This window comes from Monodelphis domestica, chromosome 1, assembly GCF_027887165.1.
Source record: "Monodelphis domestica isolate mMonDom1 chromosome 1, mMonDom1.pri, whole genome shotgun sequence".
In the NCBI taxonomy this organism is placed as follows: Eukaryota; Metazoa; Chordata; class Mammalia; order Didelphimorphia; family Didelphidae; genus Monodelphis; species Monodelphis domestica.
The window spans coordinates 268,494,947-268,514,116 of record NC_077227.1 but is presented as its reverse complement, the minus strand read 5'-3'; the positions used below and the strand labels follow the sequence as shown (position 1 = coordinate 268,514,116).

Here is a 19,170-nt window from a genome sequence, read left to right as displayed (position 1 = left end):
AACTCCTTGCTAAACAATGAAAGTACTTAAAACCATACTTATAATAAGGCATGGAGTTCTTTGAGCCATGCCTGTTTTTAGAATTGATACAATGGGATGCTAGGTACCTATAAAGGTTGGGCAAGTTTTCTCTTGATGGGATTAGTCGACTCAGCTGTGTTTTCTCTGGTTCAGATTTACTGAGGGGATTAGTTGACACAGCAGTGTTTTCTCTGGTTCAGACTTACTGAGGGGATTAGTCACCTTAGCTGGAATTCAGATGGGCTGTCTCTTAGAAAACATCTATGGTGATTGGTAGATGGAAGAACTTAGGGGAGGTGACATAGGAAAAAAAACCCTATATAAGAATCTCTTGAGCAAGGGATTCTTGGAGATAGATCCTTGGATCCTTGGAGATAGATCCTTTTGGAGGAGGCCCTTTGAAGATCTCTTGAGAAGAAGTCCCTAGGAGGCCCTTTGAAGATCTCTTGAGAAGAAGTCCCTAGGAGGCCCTTTGAAGATCTCTTGAGAAGAAGTCCCTTGGGAGGCTGACTCTGGCTGGAACTCCCTCTGGGGAGACTCTGTTCCCCAGACATCCTTGCTTAAGACAATTCTTCTGGTGAGTGATAACTGACTGGTTTCTCTCTTAAGGCTTAGGCCTGGGTTGGCCAGGCCTGCCCTGGGCCGACCTATTCTTTTCTCATTAATTCCTTTTCTCTCTCCTTCTCCTTTTCTTTAATTCCTCATTGTATTATTAATTAAATTCTCTATAAAACCCAGTTGACTTGGGCATATTCATAATTTGGGAATATATTCCCTGGAGACCACCTTATATTTGATTTAAAACCAAGACACTGTAGTGAAACATATTTTCAGTGGTCAAATTTACTCACCGTCTCTTATATCTATCACAATTTATATCTTCCACCAATTTAACTCACTACAGTTTACAACATCAACAATTTTAATTATAACAGTTTATGACCTTAACTCTTTTAACCGCCACAGTTTATGGCACCACCTATTTTAACTATTACACACTCTGCAATTTGGCTTCCAACCTCATCATTCAACTAAAACTACTCTCTCCAAAGTTATTAGTGATCTTGTATTTGTCAATGGCCTTTTCTTGGTCTTTGTCCTTCTTTACCTCTCTATGGTTTTTTCACAGTGTCGCTCATCCTTTTCTCCCAAGTATCCACTCTAACTTCTCTAGGTTTTCATTATAGTGCTTGGTTCTGGTTCCAGTTCAGCTCCCCCATTTGATCCTATCTCAGTTTCCTTTACTGGATCGGCATCTGGGTCATGTCCACTAATCATATGTGTTCCCCTATGCTCTGTATATATATGCATAATATGAGTTTGTATGTATAGGTGTTTATACATATATACACGATGTATATGTGTTCATATATATGACATATCCACTAACCATGGATGCTTCCCAAGGCTATGTGTAGATACATACGTATATACATACATGTACATGTACACACATGGATACATACACCAAATGTGTGTGCATGTGCATCATATATGTGTATGTATTGATACACCATTTATGAATTGGTGCAATATACACATATGTTTTTATTTCCATCTACATACATACACAGTGTAACTAGAAGGGCATTTCAGAGAGAATATGCATGGAGTAAGATGATGGAGTGTTATTCAAGTAGGTTGGTGTTGCTAGATCATAAGAGTACATAGAAATATAAGAACTCTGATAAAATAGGAAGAGGCTAAGCTTTAAAGGGCTTTAAATAACAAACAGGACTTTATATTTGATCTAGAGATAACAAGGACCCACTGGAGCTTATTGAATAGGAAAATGACATAGTCAGACTTACATTTAGGAAAATCACTTTGGTAGCTGAGTAGAAGATGGATTGGAATGAGGAGAGACTCAAGGCAAAGAGATACACCAAAATGGTCATAAGAGATTGCATCAAAGGGGCAGGCAGTTACATGATAAAGGGAATGGGGCTTATCTAAGAGATTCTAATAAGGTAGAAATGACAAAATTTTGCAATAGAATTTGTGTGTTGAATGAGTGCAAGCGAGGAGTCCAGAATGATTCTAAGATTGGGAGTCTGGGTCTTTGGGAAAGTAGTGGTACCCTTCACAGTATTAGAAAAGTTCTAAAGAGGGGAGGGTTTAGACTTGCTAAGTTTGAAATTTCCCCCATTTACAGATGAACTAAAGTCTGGTTAAGTGATAAAGGATCACACAGCCAGGAAGTGTCTAAGGCCATACTTGAACTCAGATCTTCCTAACTCCAGGTCAGTGCACTCTCCAAGACACTGGTTGTGGAACTTGAAATATTCTTGTTTCATACAGCAGTTTGTCAAAAGCTTCAATTCCTTCCTGCCCACTCTCATGCCTCCCCTCACTGCTTAGTGAACACTCATTTCACATGATGTTCCCACACTCCTAAGACATAAAAAAAGGGTTACAAGTTTATATAGCTCCTTATGGTTGATGAAATGTGTTCTAGATGGAGAGATTAAATAAAACCACATAAAACAACATAGTATTATTCCAACTTTGTCAATGAGGAAACTAAAGCAAGAGGTTGTACTTGGGCAAATCAGAACTTTTGTGGCGTGGAAAAGAACTTGAAATTAAAGGAAAGCCAATTAGTTGGGGAATGGATAAACAAATTATGGTAAATGAATGGAGTTAGATACTGTGCCATAAGAAATGAAGAAAAGGAAAATGGCAGAGTACAGGCCAGAACCCAACTGAACCCTTCCAACATTCCCTTCCAAACAACTCTAAAATAACACCTCAAGTCAAATTTTGGAACAGCAGAGGCAATAAAAGATCAAAGTGAGATATTTTTCAAGGACTTAGCAGGTCCTCAGAAGATGTCTGTAACACAAGGGTGGAGGCAGACCCAGAGTATGGCAGGAGCACCAGAGGTGGGCCTTTGAGGCAGCCTTGATAGGAGCCGCAGGTTAAGGAGCTCTCAATCCAGAAGTAGTAAGGGGATCAGACAACTAGTCAGAAAGATATTACACGGGATAGCTGGGTGGCTCAGTGGATTGAAAGGCAGGCCTAGAGATGGGAGGTCCTGGGTTCAAATCTGTCCTCAGACACTTCCTCGTTGTGTGACCCTGGGCAAGTCACTTAATCCTCATTGCCTAGCCATTATGGCTCGTCTGCCTTACAGTAGTGATAGAAAGAAAGGAAGGAAGGAAGGAAGGAAGGAAGAAAGAAAGAAGAAAAGGAACAAGGAGTTTACATTTTGTTGAAGGCATAACCTCAGAGACTTTGATAATCATTTTTGTGAGTCAGTTAATATATTCTCATTCCAATCACACTGAAGTGAAGCAATGTTTTCAATGAACCAAATTTGCCACCCAGAAAGACAGAATTAAAGAAGTCTGGTAAATATGAATCTAATTCAATTTAACGCAGGAAACGTATAGTAAGCAGCTATTAAGTTTTAAGATAGGGCCCTTTTCTCCCTAAGCGGTGTGGAGGCCAGGCTACCTCAGGAAGATCAAGGTCAGCTCACCCAACCATTGTCAGTCCTCTGACCCGGTGTCAGATGGGTGTGTCAAGTGAGCAAGAGACAGTGCTTCCCAACACTGGTTGTGCGTAAACACCCGGTTGGCATGGTAACTGCCCGAGCCCGCTGCTGTCAAATTGCTCTGAGAGTCCCCAGTGGCGGTAGCCCTGGAGCGATGGGCAGGGGGACCGTGGCTCCTCCTCCTTTCCCTCCTAAGCCGCCTGCCCCGCAGGCCGAGGGGTGCCCTCTCCCCCTCCCCGGGGTTTCAGACCGGCAGCCTTCGCTCCGGCTGAGCTGAGGCATGAATGGTCTGGTCTCCGCAGAGCCCCATGGAGGAGGAGCCGCCGCCGCCCACGCCCACGCCGCCCCCTCCCTCCTCCTCCAGAATGGCCCTGCTGAGCAACCTGACGAGCTTGGGCGTCGCTCGCGGCGGGGGCAACCTGCGCCCAGAGGAAGCCCTGGGCTCGGGCGCCTCGGCGGGCGTAGGGCGGGGCGCGAGCTTCCACGCGGCCGTGATCTCCTTCACCACCGTGGCGGCCGTGGCGGCAGAGGCGCGGGCGAGCCGGGGCGGCGGCGGCGGCAGCGGCCTGGCTGGGGCCGAGAAGGCCGGGACGGGCAGCACCATCCACAGCAACAGCAGCATTCCCAGCAGCGGCAGCATCCACATCAGCAGCATCCCCAGCGGGGATCCCGTCCCGGCGGGGGCGGGGGCGAAGCGGCTGCTGCTGGAGCCCTGGGTGGCCGTGGCGGTGCAGGCGCTCGTGTTGCTGCTCATCTTCCTGCTCTCCAGCCTGGGCAACTGCGCCGTGATGGGGGTGATCGTGAAGCACCGGCAGCTCCGAACCGTGACCAACGCCTTCATCCTGTCGCTGTCCCTGTCTGACCTGCTCACCGCCCTGCTTTGCCTGCCCGCCGCTTTCCTGGCTCTCTTCACTCGCCCCGGCGGCGGCTCCAACGGGCCCCCAATCGCCCGACCCTGGCAGCGCTTCTGCACCGCCAGCCGATTCTTCGGCTCCTGCTTCGGCATCGTGTCCATCTTGACGATGACCCTCATCTCTCTGGACCGCTACTACGCCATCGTGAGGCACCCGGGAGAGAAGATAGGCTGGCACAGGGCCCTGCAGTTCTTAGTTGCCGTTTGGCTCGTGGCAGTGGGTATCTCTTTTCCCTGGGATTTGATATGGGACTTCAAGGGGAATTGGGACGGGGATGCTCAGGTGGGTTCAAGGCAGAGTTTCCACCGCTGTCTATATGTGTCTTACCCATCTCGCCTGGGTCCCACCTACAACATCTGGCTGATCGTGACCTGTTACCTGTTTCCCTTTGGGATCATGTGCTTCTGTCTCTGCCGGATTTGCCGGACCGTGAGATTGTCGGAAATTAGAGTTCGGCCGGTAACAACCAACGCCCACCTGGTGCGCTTTTACAGCGAAATGCGCACGGCAACCACCGTGCTCATCATGATCATTTTCATTATTATATGCTGGGGACCCTACTGTCTCCTGGTACTATTCACATCTGCAGCCGGGGCTATGGATGCCCAGAGACCCCCATTTCACCCAGGACTGGATACCGCGGTCATATGGATGACCTGGGCAAATGGGGCCATAAACCCTCTTATCTATGCAGTTCGTAACCCCAATATTTACATACTGCTGAGGCACAAACGGGAGGAGGGCTACCGGACTAGAAATGTAGCTACCTACTTGTCAAGCCACCGCCGAAATCTGGAGTCCAGAAGTTTCGCTAACCGTCTCAGAGAACGCTATGCCCACAGGCTCGGCGTGTGTGGTAGAATGTCTTCTAGTTCTAATGGAGAAGGAGGAGGGGATGTGGCCATGTGGGCTTGTAGAAATCCAGCCCTACTCTTCTGCCGAGATGGGCTACCAGACACCGCATCTGAAGTAGCCATGCAGAGTAAAACAGCAGACACTAGTCTCTAAAACAAGAGTGAGTGCATGGATGGAACCAAACGCTACCAAAAGAGTGCTCCATCCTTTACATTTTAGGGCTAGGAGAATTCCATTGAGAATTACTGGAGTTCCTGAGAACCAAACATTTTATACTGAAAGAAATCAAGAGTGGGGAGGGCTTGCCATTTCCAGAAAGGCTGATTAAAAAACAAAAAACAGAAAAAAAAATTATCCGTTTCTGCAAAAGTGCCGAGACTAATGCAAAATGCAAATAATTAAGCCAACGTGACTAACCATTGTGAACTGTAAGTGCCAAAAAAAAAAGACCAAAACCAAATACCAGACCACCTAAAGCCCATATGTATAGGAATCACACTGTGAAAACAATAATACAATGTCTATTATTATTTATTCAAATGCACAAAAGTTCTCCAGCTAGGAGATGTAAAATTAAATACTTTTGATCAACTTGTATTAAGATTGCCCTTTAAATGACCATTATCTAACAAACTGACAGTCAGAAGCTATTTGTAGAAAATACAATGTGTGTTTGGGGGATAAGGTATAAAGAAAGAACAATTCTTATATTATGCTTTCCCCATAGAGTGATGGTAAAAGTAGTCCTGCCTGGACCAAATTTAAAAATTGGAAATTATCATTTACATATTAGGTGCATAAAACAGTTTAGGAAGAACAAAAATTGAAAGATACGACTATAAGAAAATGTAACTGATTTGATACAAAAATGCAAAACACACCAATGCCCTTTCAAGTAGTAATATTGGGAAGACTTGAAATTTATTTGGTGCTCCCTTCTTTGGCATGACCTATAAAATTCCCAGCTTATTCTTTTGAATATCCTCAGTAGTAGCAAATCAGGATTCTTTGGAAGTGGATATGACTTTTGGATAAAGTAAAAAACAAGTATGATGAATAAGGTGACTGATCAAACTGAGATAATCTCATGTCTGATCAATATTATTGTAAAGTAATGATAATGGTTTTGTTATGTAACATAAAATTTAACTCTGAAGGTAGTTACAAAAGAGGAGTTCTCAAAATAGTTTGGGCAGTAGCCCCAGGTTGACTACTTTGAAGGACAACTGTCATTTGAATGTAAGCATTCTGACATTAAACAAACAAAAAAGTCAAATTGCTTTATTATTAAATGGTCTCAGCAGCTAGGTGGCTCTGTTTAAAGAGTGCCAGACCTGTATTCAGAAGGACCTTAGTTCAAATTCGGCTTCAGACACTTCTCAGTTGTGTGATCCTGGGCAAGTCACTTTACCCTATTTGCCTAGTCCTAACTGCTCTTCTGCTTTGGAACCTGTGGATTCTAACTAAGACAGCAGATAAGGGGATTTTTTTGTTTTGTTTTATTTTTGAATAATAATTAAATGGGTTATATAACTCATTTTTAAGTCCAATACACAACCTAGGCATATCTTGGTCATGTTCTTTAGATAGAGTTAACTAGAAATTGGCTATGTTTCCAGGATACTAAATTGTAGATCTAGAATGTGATCTAGAGCTGTGCTAAGCTAGTCAGATGGTTAATTAAATGTATCCAGAAATTGTTGAAAAGTTCTCTAACTGCTTGGTTACAGTTACAGATAATACCAAAAAAAGCACAAACTAAGAAACTTTTCAAAGGAAATGCCATTGCCACAAAATCTTTGACTCAATTTTAAAAAGATATTTTTGTGTTTTCTCCCACCTTTCTCCCTACTTGCTTTTCCATATTCTCCTTTCCCTCACCCCAAAGAGGCTCAGGACTTCAAAGATTTAATTTAAAACTTTAAATTAGGCATGAGAGTCATCATCCTGCTACTTTCTGAAGATTAAATGTGAAATGGTATCCAGTATTTTTTCTTATACAATACTAAATGATGTTTTAACATTTTTTTGTTTGTGAGAAGTGTTTTGTAATAAAAACCTAAAATAAATGGTCTTTTATGCAAAAGTTACAAATGTTCATTTTTTATTTCTATGCAGATGATGAGATAGTCACCATGACTAAACAATTAGCTAACTAACTTCAGAGTTCAAGTCTTATCTCTGACATACACTAGTTAGGAGATCCTTCTTGGTACCACAGCAATTCCCTAAGACTAACAGTTATATATGAATTGTTACTCTGAAAGTTTCCACTCGAGGAGTTCCCCATGCCAACTAAATCACAGATTTTGGGGAAATGAGATAAAAATAATAGTTGAAGGAAGGAATAATTATTATGAGTATGTATTAAAAATGTCTATGTTTTAGTTTCTTGATAAGTCATGAACAAAGCAAATGGGGCAGTCCTCTCATAATTTCTGGTATTTCCATAGTGAGAAAAATAGCTTCAAGTGTGATCAGAAGTACTGTGCACTTTATGGGGTTATGATTTGGAGGAAAAAAAAGGTACATGGTTGTACCTAAGGATAAACTGCTATCTCAGTTAGAGGGAGATTTCACAAAAGAGGGATTTTAGTGGCTGTTTGAAGAATGAAAAAGAGACTCAGATAACTTGGTAAAGGGGGTGTTTGGGGGAGATTGAGATGTTTCAAAAATAGGGTACTGCTTGAGAAGAAAGTTTGGAGGAATATGATAGAGAAGAACTAATAAAGGATAAATCTGGAGAGCCAAGGAATGTAAAGGTAGGCTTTGAAACCAGAAGAATTTATGCTAATCTGTCCTGTTCCACCACATATGTCTAAGGAAAGGGGGAGGATAAGTCAAAACAACCAATTGAGTAGACATTGATGATTTTAAGGTAGTGGGTGGGTGATAGGTGTGAAATTTCAGAACAGCAAATTGCACTATTGCTCTTCATGACCAATAAGAAAACATGTATGGCACTGCATGGTGGGTATGGAGGATATCTGGTCCTGTCCCCAAGAGGCTTCTCTTCCTTTGCTGGAGAAATAAGGCAAGGAAATAACAAAGAAGTTTTAGAAGGTGTTAGCAGGAAGTAAAAAACAACAGAAGAATTTGGAAAGGGATTTTTTATCTCTAGGGGGGAAAATGCCACATATTACTGGTCCCTGTTAAAAGAATACTTCACATGAGTCAGAAAGCAATCCTGCTATACTCATCATCAACCAGAACCTTGCTAGCTTATTTCATTTCATCAAAGTGGTTCTTTGGACTTTAAAAAGGATGTGGGAAAAAATGGGGAATCTTAAAAGATAATAGTTAACAATTAGAGATGGAAAAATATATTTTGAGTAAAGGTTAAAGGAATTAAGTTGTTTATTCTAGAGAAGAAAAAGGCCAGGGGATGCTTAACTTCTATTTGCCTTAGTTTCCTTGACTATAAAATTAGGGTAATAATAAACCTGCCTCTCAGGGTTATGAAGATAAGGTGAGATAATAATCATAAAGTGTTTAACATAGTGCCTAGTACAATGATGGCAAACCTTTTAGAGACTAAGTGAGGTGCCCTGCCCCCTGCCCCACCCAGAGACTCCATGTTATGCCCCACCCCCACTAAGTGCCCAGTGTGCCCCACCCCCTTACCCCACACAGAGGAATGGCCTGCTGGGCAGAGGGGCAGGTGATGTGAAAAATATTGTTAGGCACAGTGGAAAGGAGAGGGAAGGGAGCAGCTCTGCCCAAGTCCCTCTGCCTTTCTAGTAATGAACTCGGGAGGGGTTAGGGCAGCATGAGTGCCCACAGAGAGCCCTCCTTGTGCCATAGGTTCACCATCACTGGGTTAGTATATAATAGGCACTCTATAAATGTTAACTTTATCATTATCGCTATTCTTTTCAAACACTGGAGGGTTTGGAGCATTAGTGAGATTGGTCTTAATAACACAGGGATAAAATCTTAAAATTTAAGCAGAAGATATTTCAGTTGAATACATAAGAAGCTTAATCATGAAAGTAACAAATATAAGGTTGGTTGGTTGTCTCTCGAACCGAGGATGACGATTGTCTTTGTGTGTTTTTGTGCACAAAGACACCTGTGCATGAAGATTTAAGTGGAAAAGTCAATGCACAGAGACAGTCCCACTCTCTCGGCGTTGGGAGCCTGGGTCCAGTGGCACAAATAGTCGTTACACCTGGAGACTTCCTCAGCTGCATTGGATGGCCGTGTTGTCTTTTGTGCTCCATCATGCCCTAAGCATTCCACAGTGCCTTGCTGCATTGCCATCTCAGCCATTGAACCTTCTTGTTGGTTTCTTCCGCCTGTTCCGCCGAAGCAGTCTTCACATGCTGGGTGAGCAAAGCCCTAGTTCACCAGGGGTTGACGTCGACCTGATGGCTACCCTCACAAGGTTTAGCCGGCCTGTCGAAGCCGTTGCTTTGACATATATATATAACAAATATAAACCCCAGAGGTATTTATAGAATCTTTGTCTCTAGATTTCAAAAAAATCTTCATAACCTTCTCTACCCTAGATGATTTGAACTAGGCATATCCAACCTCTTCCTAAAGGGAAAAGCTTATGATGGGGGTGAGGAAAATGGAGGAAGAAAAGAAAAGAATTGAAACTCATTCATGGATCTGGCAGACCTTTGCAAGAGGCTAGACAATCAACCCATGAAAAATCCCAGAGGACCTGGAGTTCTTCCCCTTTTTAATCATGTATGAAAGAAAAGAGGAGTTAATTGGGATGAAAGAAGATTATTTTCAAACTTCTAGGCTTTCAAAGTAGAACAGAAAATATATTAGTAGTTTATTAAGGGGACCTCTATTGAATATCAGCTAAAGTATCTGTCAAATTTCTCCTTTGCTTAAAGTTACTTAAAATAGGACATTGTTATATAGGGAATATAATTTTTAAATTTTAATTGCCCTAAAAGAATAAAGGAGTAAGGAGTTAATTGGTAGTATAACTCATCTTCACACACTAAATCAATGTGAGTTATAGAGGAACTAAACTCAACATTATCATATTGATATGCTTGTTATAAAAAATCAAGACACAAAGAAGTTGCAGCTAGATGAATATCTCAAGGCTTCTTGGAGTGAATTAAAGGGGTTGATTTCATCATGAATGCAAAGGCAACAAGAAATATTACTTCATACTTAGATATTAATATGCAACTATAAAGATAAGGAAGAAGAGGAGGAGGGAGAGGGAAAGTAAGAAGAGGTTAGGGGAATAGGGAGATGGGAAGGGAGAAGAAAGGGGGGAGGTAGAAAACAAGAGAGAGGGGGAGGAGGAGGAGAAAGGAGAAAGAAAGGAGGAGGAGAGGAGGAAGAAGAAGAAAAGAAGAGGAGATGGAGAAGAGAGGAGGAGAAGAAAGAAGAAGAAGAAGAAGAAGAAGAAGAAGAAGAAGAAGAAGAAGAAGAAGAAGAAGAAGAAGAAGAAGAAGAAGAAGAAGAAGAAGAAGAAGAAGAAGAAGAAGAAGGAAGGAAGGAGGAGGAGGGGAAGAAGAAGAAAGAAGAAAGAAGAAGAAAGAAGGAGGAGGAGGGGAAGAAGAAGAAGAAGAAAGAAAGAAAGAAAGAAAGAGGAGGAGAAGGAGAAGGGGGAGGAGGAGGGAGAGAAGGAATGAGGGGGAAGGGAAGGGGGAGGGGAAGGAAGAGACAGGGAGGGTGCTAAGAAATTTGCAATCTAATAGGGAGGGGCTGCTAAGTGGTTCAGTGAATAGAGAGCCAGACCTGGAGTTGGGAAGATCTGGGTTCAAATCTGCTCTCAGACATTTCCTAGCTGTGTGACCTTGGGCAAGTCATAACCCCAATTGGCTTACCACTCTTCTGCCTTAAAATGAATAGTGGTATCAATTCTTGCAGAAGGTAAGGGTTAAAAAAAAAAAACCTAACAGGGAGACAAGATTCAGAAAATTAGATATAATACACAATAATAGGGTAAATTGGAGGTAATCTCTGAGGTTTGGGAGTGGGCTGAGAAAAGCTTCTTGCAGAAGGTAAGATTTGAATAGTCTTTAAAAAGGAAGCTAGGAGGAACTATAGAGGGAGAGCATTCTAGTGGGGGAAGACCAACAAAAAGGAACAGAATTGGGAAATGCAGTGCCTTCTAAAAGGAATAGTGTGAAACTCAATTTCCATGGATAGTAGAGTATATAAGAGGGAGAAAAGTATAGGAGAACTAGCAAAGTAACAAGAAGGCTAATTGTGAAGGGATTTAAAGACCAAACAAGATTTTATATTTGATTTTTGAGATAGGGAACCACTATCGTTACTGTATGAGGAGTATATCATGGTAAAACCCAGGTATTAGGAAAATCATTTTGGTAGCTGTGTGTAGGATGGACTGGAAGGAGAAGTCACAAAGCAAGAAGACTAAACAGGCAGGTTATTGCACTAGTCTGGGCATAGGGTGATGAGGACAAGCACCAGAGAGGCAATAGTGGCAGATGAGAGAAGGGGATGTAATTGGGAGATGTTGTGAAGGAAGATATGATAGGACTTGGCAACAAATTGGATAGATAGAGTGAGAATTAAAGGATGACATCATGATTACAAACCTAAGTAACTGGAAGAATGGTGGTGTCATCAGTAGTAATAAGGAGGTTCAGAAGAGGTGAAGGTTTGGGATAGAAAGTGAATGAGTTCAGTTGTGGAGATGATTTTAAGATGTCTGTGGGCCATCCAGTTTGAAATGCCCAATAAGCAGATGGTAATACAAAAGTGGGGCTCACAGGAAAAGTTAAGGGAAGATAAATAAATAGATCTGAGAATCTTCTGCAAAGAGATGATAATTGAATTCATGGATGATAGTATAGAAGAGAAGACAGCCTAAGACAGACCTGTTGGGGATACCCACAGTTAATGGGTGTGATAATCCAGTAAATGATGTTGAGAAGAAGCAGTCAGAGAGGCAGTAGGAGAATAAGGAAAGAATCGTGTCATAAAAACTAGAGGAGTATTTAGGAAAAGAGGGTGATTGGCAATGTCAAAAGCTGCAGATATGCCAAGAAGGATGAGAATTGAAGAAAGGCTATTAGATTTTGAAAATATGAGAACATTGGTAACTTTAGAGAGAGTTCAACATTAGTCCTTAATATGTGTAAAAAAGGATAAACAAGTAGAAAATTTCAAGGAGAAACAGCAAAATCCTTCATCCTATAAAAGTAGGATGACAGGTCTATCTAAATACCTGTGTTTCTAGATAGATTAAATCACTTCAGAAACCTAGATTGGGTAATACTAGTGTTAGATATTATGGGAAAGTATTTCTAAGGGAAGGAATGCTCTCCCTAAGCAGAATAATGGAAAGCACTTGCCCATACTTAAAGTATGTCTTCATAGAATATTCTAATCACAATTTGGTCAATGTGTCCTACTAGTCATACCTACTTTAGTCTCTCTCTTTTTTAATTTAAATTTATTTATTTATTTATTGGTTACAATACTCACTTTATTTCCCTCCCTCCCCTCCACCCACCCTTCCTTAGCAGACACACAATTTCATTGAGTATTACTTGTGTCCTTGATCAGAACCTATTTCAATGATGTTGGCACTAGGATGTTAATTTAGAATCTACATCCCCAACCATATCCCTTCCACCCATGTATTCAAGCAGTTGTTTTTCTTTGGTGTTTTCACTCCCACAGTGTTTCCTCCGAATGTGGTTTTTCTCATAGATTCTTCCTAGCTGTTCAGGATCACTGCCTTGCCACTAATGGCATTACATTCGATTGTACCACAGTGTATCAGTCTCTGTGTACAATGTTTTCCTGGTTCTGCTCCGCTAACTCTGCATCAATTCCTGGAGGTTGTTCCAGTCTCCATGGAATTCCTCCACTTTATTATTCCTTTGAGCACAATAGTATTCCATCACCAACATATTCCACAATTTGTTCAGCCATTCCCCAATTGAAGGGCATCTCCTCATTTTCCGATTTCTTGCCACCACAAAGAATGCAGCTATGAATATTCTTGTACATGTATTTTTCCTTATTATCTCTTTGGGGTACAAACCCAGCAGTGCTATGGCTGGATCAAAGAACAGACAGTCTTTTACCGCCCTTTGGACATAGTTGCAAATTGCCCTCCAAAATGGTTGGATCAATTCACAACCACCAGCAATGCCCCAACTTTGCTACACCCACTCCAGCATTCATTACTTTCCTTTGCTGTCATGTTAGCCAATCTGTTTTGATTTGCATTTCTCTGATTATTAGAGATTTAGAGCACTTTTTCATGTGCTTATTAATAGTTCTGACTTCTTTAACTGAAAATTACCTATTCATGTCCCTTGTCCATTTATCAGTTGGAGAATGGCTTGATTTTTTTGTACAATTGGTTTAGTTCTATATAAATTTGAGTAATTAGACCTTTGTCAGAGGTTTTTGTAATGAAGATTGTTTCCCAATTTGTTGCTTCCCTTCTAATTTTGAATGCATTCATTTTGTTTGTATAAAACCTTTTTAATTTGATGTAATCAAAATTATTGATATTATATTTTGTGATTTTTTTCTAGCTCTTGCTTGGTTTTAAAGTCTTTCCTTTAACAAAGATCTGACAAGTGTACTATTCTGTGTTCACCTAATTTGCTTATAGTTTCCTTCTTTATATTCAGGTCATTCACCCATTCTGAGTTTATTTTGGTGTAAGGTGTGAGGTGTTGATCCAAACCTAATATCTCCCACACTATCTTCCAATTTTCCTAGCAGTTTTTTTTTTTTATCAAATAATGGGTTTTGGTCCCAAAAGCTGGGATCTTTGGGCTTGTCATAGACTGTCTTGCTGAGGTCATACCCCTAGTCTATTCCACTAATCCTCCTTTCTGTCTCTTAGCCAGTACCAAATTTTTTTTTGATGACCACTGCTTTATAGTATAGTTTGAGATCTGATACTGCAAGTCCTCCTTCCTTTGCATTTTTTTTCATGATTTCCATGGATATCCTTGATCTTTTGTTCTTCTAAATGAACTTTGTTATGGTTTTTTCTAATTCAGTAAAAAAAGTTTTTGAAAGTTCAATGGGTATGGCACTAAATAAGTAGATTAATTTGGACAGGATTGTCATTTTTATTATGTTAGCTCGTCCTACCCATGAGCAATCAATGTTTCTCCAATTGCTTAGATCTAGTTTTAATTGTGTGGAGAGTGTTTTGTAGTTGTGCTCATATAGTTCCTGTGTTTGTCTCAGCGGATAGATTCCTAAGTATTTTATTTTGTCTAGGGTGATTTTTAATGGAATTTCTCTTTCTAATTCTTGCTGCTGAACTGGGTTGGAGATATATAGAAATGCTGATGACTTATGTGGGTTTATTTTGTATCCTGAAACTTTGCTAAAGTTGTTGATTATTTTAAGTAGCTTTTTGGTTGATTCATTAGGATTCTTTAAGTAGATCATCATATCATCCACAAAGAGTGATAGCTTGGTCTCCTCATTGCCAATTTTCATACCTTCAATTTCTTTTTCTTCTCTAAATGCTACTGCTAGTGTTTTTAGTACAATGTTAAATAATAGAGGTGATAATGGGTGTCCTTGTTTCACTTCTGATCTTATTGGGAAGGCTTCTAGTTTATTCTCATTGCAGATGATGTTTGCTGATGGTTTTAGATATATACTGTTAATTATTTTTAGGAAAGGCCCTTCTATTCCTATACTTTCTAGTGTTTTCAATAGGAATGGGTGTTGTATTTTACAAAAGGCTTTTTCTGCATCTGTTGAGATAATCATGTGATTTTTGTTGGTTTGCTTGTTAATATGGTCAATTATGTGGATAGTTTTCCTAAAATTGAACCATCCTTGCATTCCTCGTATGAATCCTACCTGGACATAGTGAATAATCCTTGGGATGACTTGCTGGAGTCTTTTTGCTAGTATCCTATTTAAGATATTTGCATCTATATTCATTAGAGAGATTGGTCTATAGTTTTATTTCTCTGTTTTTTACCTGCCTGGTTTTGGGATCAGTATCATATTTGTGTCGTAAAATAAATTTGGTAGAACTCCTTCTTTGCTTATTCTGTCAAATAGTTTGTCTAATATTGGGGTTAGTTGTTCTTTGAATGTTTGATAGAATTAATTTGTGAATCCATCTTGACCTGGGGATTTTTTCTTAGGGAGTTCTTTGATTGCTTGTTCAATTTCTTTTTCTGATATGGGATTATTTAAGAATTCTATTTCTTCCTCTGTTAGTCTAGGCAATTTATATTTTTGTAAGTATTCATCCATATCACCAAGATTGCCATATTTGTTGCCATATAATTGGGCACAATAGTTTTTAATGATTGCCTTAATTTCCTCTTCATTAGAGGTAAGGCTTCCCTTTTAATCTTGGATACTGTCAATTTGGTTTTCATCTTTCCTTTTTTAAATTACATTGACCAGTACTTTGTCTATTTTTTTTCAAAGTACCAGCTTCTAGTCTTATTTATTAAATCAATAGTTATTTGGCTTTCAATTTTATTAATTTCTCCTTTGATTTTTAGGATCTCTAATTTAGTCTTCATCTGAGGATTTTTAATTTATTCACTTTCTAGTTTTTTAATTTGCATGCCCAATTCATTGATCTCTGCTCTCCCTAATTTGTTAATATATGAACTCGAGAATATAAATTTCCCCCTGAGTACTGCTTTGGCTGCATTCCATAGATTTTGAAAGGATGTCTCATCATTGTCATTTTCTTCAATGAAATTATTATTTTTTAAGCATTTATTTTATTTGGTCATTTCCCAACATTATTCATTAGAAACAAAGATCACTTTTTTTTCCTACCCCCCTCCCCCCACCCTCCCATTGGCAATGGGCAATTCCTCTGGTTATGGGTATCACATGCTTCCTCAACCCAAGCCCATTTCCATCCTATTGGTTTCCATAGTAGGGTGCTCTTCATTGAAATTATTAATTGTTTCTATGATTTGTTCTTTGACTAACTGGTTTTGGAGAATTGTATTGTTTAATTTCCAATTAATTTTTGATTTACCTCTCCAAGTATGCTTTCTAATTATTGTTTTCATTGCATTGTGATCTGAGAAGGTTGCATTTATTATTTCTGCTCTTTTGCACTTGTTTGCAATGTTTTTGTGCCCTAATACATGGTCAATCTTTGTGAATGTACCATGTGCTTCTGAAAAGAAGATATATTCCTTTTTGTCCCTATTTATTTTTCTCCACATATCTACTAACTCTAATTTTTCTAAAATTTCATTCACTTCTCTTAACCTCTTTCTTATTTAATTTTTGGTTTTATTTAATCTAGTTCTGATAAAGGAAGGTTCAGTTCTCCCACTAGTATAGTTTTTCTATCTATTTCATCCTTGTGCTCCACTGGTTTCTTCTTTAGAAATTTGGATGCTGTGCCATTTGGTGCATAAATGTTGAGTACTAATATTTCCTCATTGTCTATACTGCCTTTTATCAGGTTGTAATTACCTTCCCTATCTCTTTTAACTAGATTTATTTTTACTTTGACTTGGTTAGATATCATGATTGTGATTCCTGCCTTCTTTTTATCAGTTTACACCCAATAGATTTTGTGCCATCCTCTTACTTTCACCCTATGCGTATCTACCTTCCTCATGTGTGTTTCTTGCAGACAGCGTATGGTAGGGTTTTGGATTCTAATCCACTCTGCTATTCACTTGCATTTTATGGGTGAGTTCATTCCATTCACATTCAGAGTTATGATTACCAGCTATGTATTTCCCAGAATTTTGATTTCTAGTCCTGGTCCTGCCTTTTCTTCTTTCACTATTTCCTTCTACACCAATGTTTGTGTTTTTAATCAGTCCCCCTAGTTCCCTCCCTTATTTTACTTCCCTTTCTACCTCCCTCCCTTCTTATTCCCCCCCTTTTTTCTTTGCAGTCTTTTTAAAACTAACCCCTCACCCTCTCCCTCCCTTATACTGCTTCCCTCCCCACCAGTCCATTTGTTACTCTCCTACTCCCCTGTAGGGCCAGAATCTATTCTCTGCCCCAATGGATTAGATTGTTCTTCCCTCTTTGGGTCAATTTCAATGCACGTAAGAGTTGAGCATTTCCTATCTTCAACCTCTTTACCCTTCCAGTGTATTGATGTTCTCCCCCCTCACTCCATGAACTTCTTTGTGACATATAAATTTACCCTCTTTTGTTTCTTTTCCCATTTCTTTTAGTATTAACCTCTTTTTTAGCTCTACTTGTATATATATATATATACACACATATATATATGCATGTATATGTATTTATGCATGCATGTATCTATGTACCTATTTATGTCTTGTCCTTTAATCCTATACAGTTTGTCACTGTTCCCTCTAAGTGTAGTTCTTTTAGCTGCCCACGTGATGAAAACAGTTTTTAAGAGTTACCAATGATCTCTTTTCTTATAGGCATACACATCATTTTAACTTATTGAGTCTCTTAAAAAAAGTGTTTTTTTGTTTTGTTTTTCTTTTTTCCCTCTTTTTTAAATTACCTTTTGATGGTTCTCTTGAGTTCTGTGCTTGAACATCAAATTTTCTGTTCAGGTCTGGTCTTTTCTTTACAAATTCTTGGAATTCTATTTTGTTGAATGACCATACTTTCCCATGTAAGAATATGGTCAGTTTTGCTGGGTAATTTATTCTTGTTTGTAGACCTAGTTCCCTTGATTTCCGGAATATCATATTCCATGCATTTTGTTCCTTCAGTGTAGATGCAGCCAGATTCTGTGTTATCCTCACTGTGGTTACATGGTATCTGAATGACTTTTTCTTGGCAGCTTGTAATATTTTTTCTTTGATCTCATAGTTCTTGAATTTGGCTATAACATTCCTGGGTGTTGTCAGTTGGTGGATTAAGTACAGGAGGTGATCTGTAGATTCTTTCAATCTCCACTTTTCCCTCTTGTTCTAGAATATCAAGGCAGTTTTCTTGAATAATTTCCTGTAGTATGGTGTCCAGGCTTTTTCTTTTGTCATAGTCTTCTGGTAGACCAATGATTCTTAAATTGTCTCTCCTCAAACCATTTTCTAAATCTTCTGTTTTGTGAATGATATGTTTCATATTTCCTAAATTTTTTCATCCTTTTAGTTTTGTTTTATAGTGTCCTGCTGCCTTGTGAGGTCACTTAATTCTAGTTGTTGTATTCTGGTTCTTAAAGACTGGATTTTATCCCTGGCTTTTTAGTCATCCTTCTCCTTCTGGTCTGATTTTCTTTGGAGGTCATCTTCCATCCTCTTTGCCTCATCTTTCATCTCCTTTGCCTCATTTTCAAGCTGGTTGATTTTGGCTTTCAAGACACTATTTTCTGTAGATAATTTATCTTAGTTTTTAAGTTCTTTTCCCAATTGTCTTCAACCTTTCTTAATTGTGTTTTGAATTTCATTTTGAGTTCTTCCAAAGCCTGTATCCAATTTGCTGGGATTTCTGATTTTTCCTTTGCTGATCCCTCCCCCTCTGTTTCGTTTGCTCTTTGCTTGTTACCTGTACAGAAACTGTCTATTGTAATTTCTTTCTTCTTTTTCTGTTGTTTGCTCACATTTACCCCTTCTTTTCTCCCCATATTTGTCTGTGTTCTTGCTCCTCTCATTTTTTTGGTTTTGGCGGTTTCTGTCATTCTCCCCTCTTGGAGCTTTGACAGAAGATGCAGTATGTGGGGGAGAGGTTTTGTAGTTTGAGCTTCCCAGTCCTCTGGAGACTTTTGATTGGATTAAATTAAAGTCTAGCAGTCTGTGGGGGAGGGTTGTTGTAGTTTGAGCTTCCCAGTCCTCTGGAGACTTTTCATGGGATTAAGTTCAGCTTGGTTGGGCTGGATGTGCCCTGAGGCCAAAACCTCCTGGAAGGCTAGAGGTCACAGTATGAAGGGTCTTCCTAGCTCTGTCCAGGCTGTCAGCTCTGCACTCCCTCTCCAGCTCCTTTCCTGACACCTGTGTTCAACAC

General features: G+C 39.8%; 1 protein-coding gene across 1 annotated transcript; it reads left to right on the top strand.

The window, feature by feature from the left end:
- The first annotated feature begins 1,740 nt into the window (after positions 1 to 1,740).
- On the top strand, positions 1,741 to 5,886 carry GPR135 (G protein-coupled receptor 135). The gene has a single exon (XM_001377103.5). It carries the CDS (start codon positions 3,805 to 3,807, stop codon positions 5,440 to 5,442), a length of 1,638 nt encoding a protein of 545 aa, XP_001377140.2. The 5' UTR covers positions 1,741 to 3,804; the 3' UTR covers positions 5,443 to 5,886.
- The last annotated feature ends 13,284 nt before the right edge of the window (positions 5,887 to 19,170 follow it).

What these genes read in the sequence shown, in the direction of transcription:
- GPR135 (XM_001377103.5), top strand. Translation starts at nt 3,805, where the DNA reads ATGGTCTGGTCTCCGCAGAGCCCCATGGAGGAGGAGCCGCCGCCGCCC.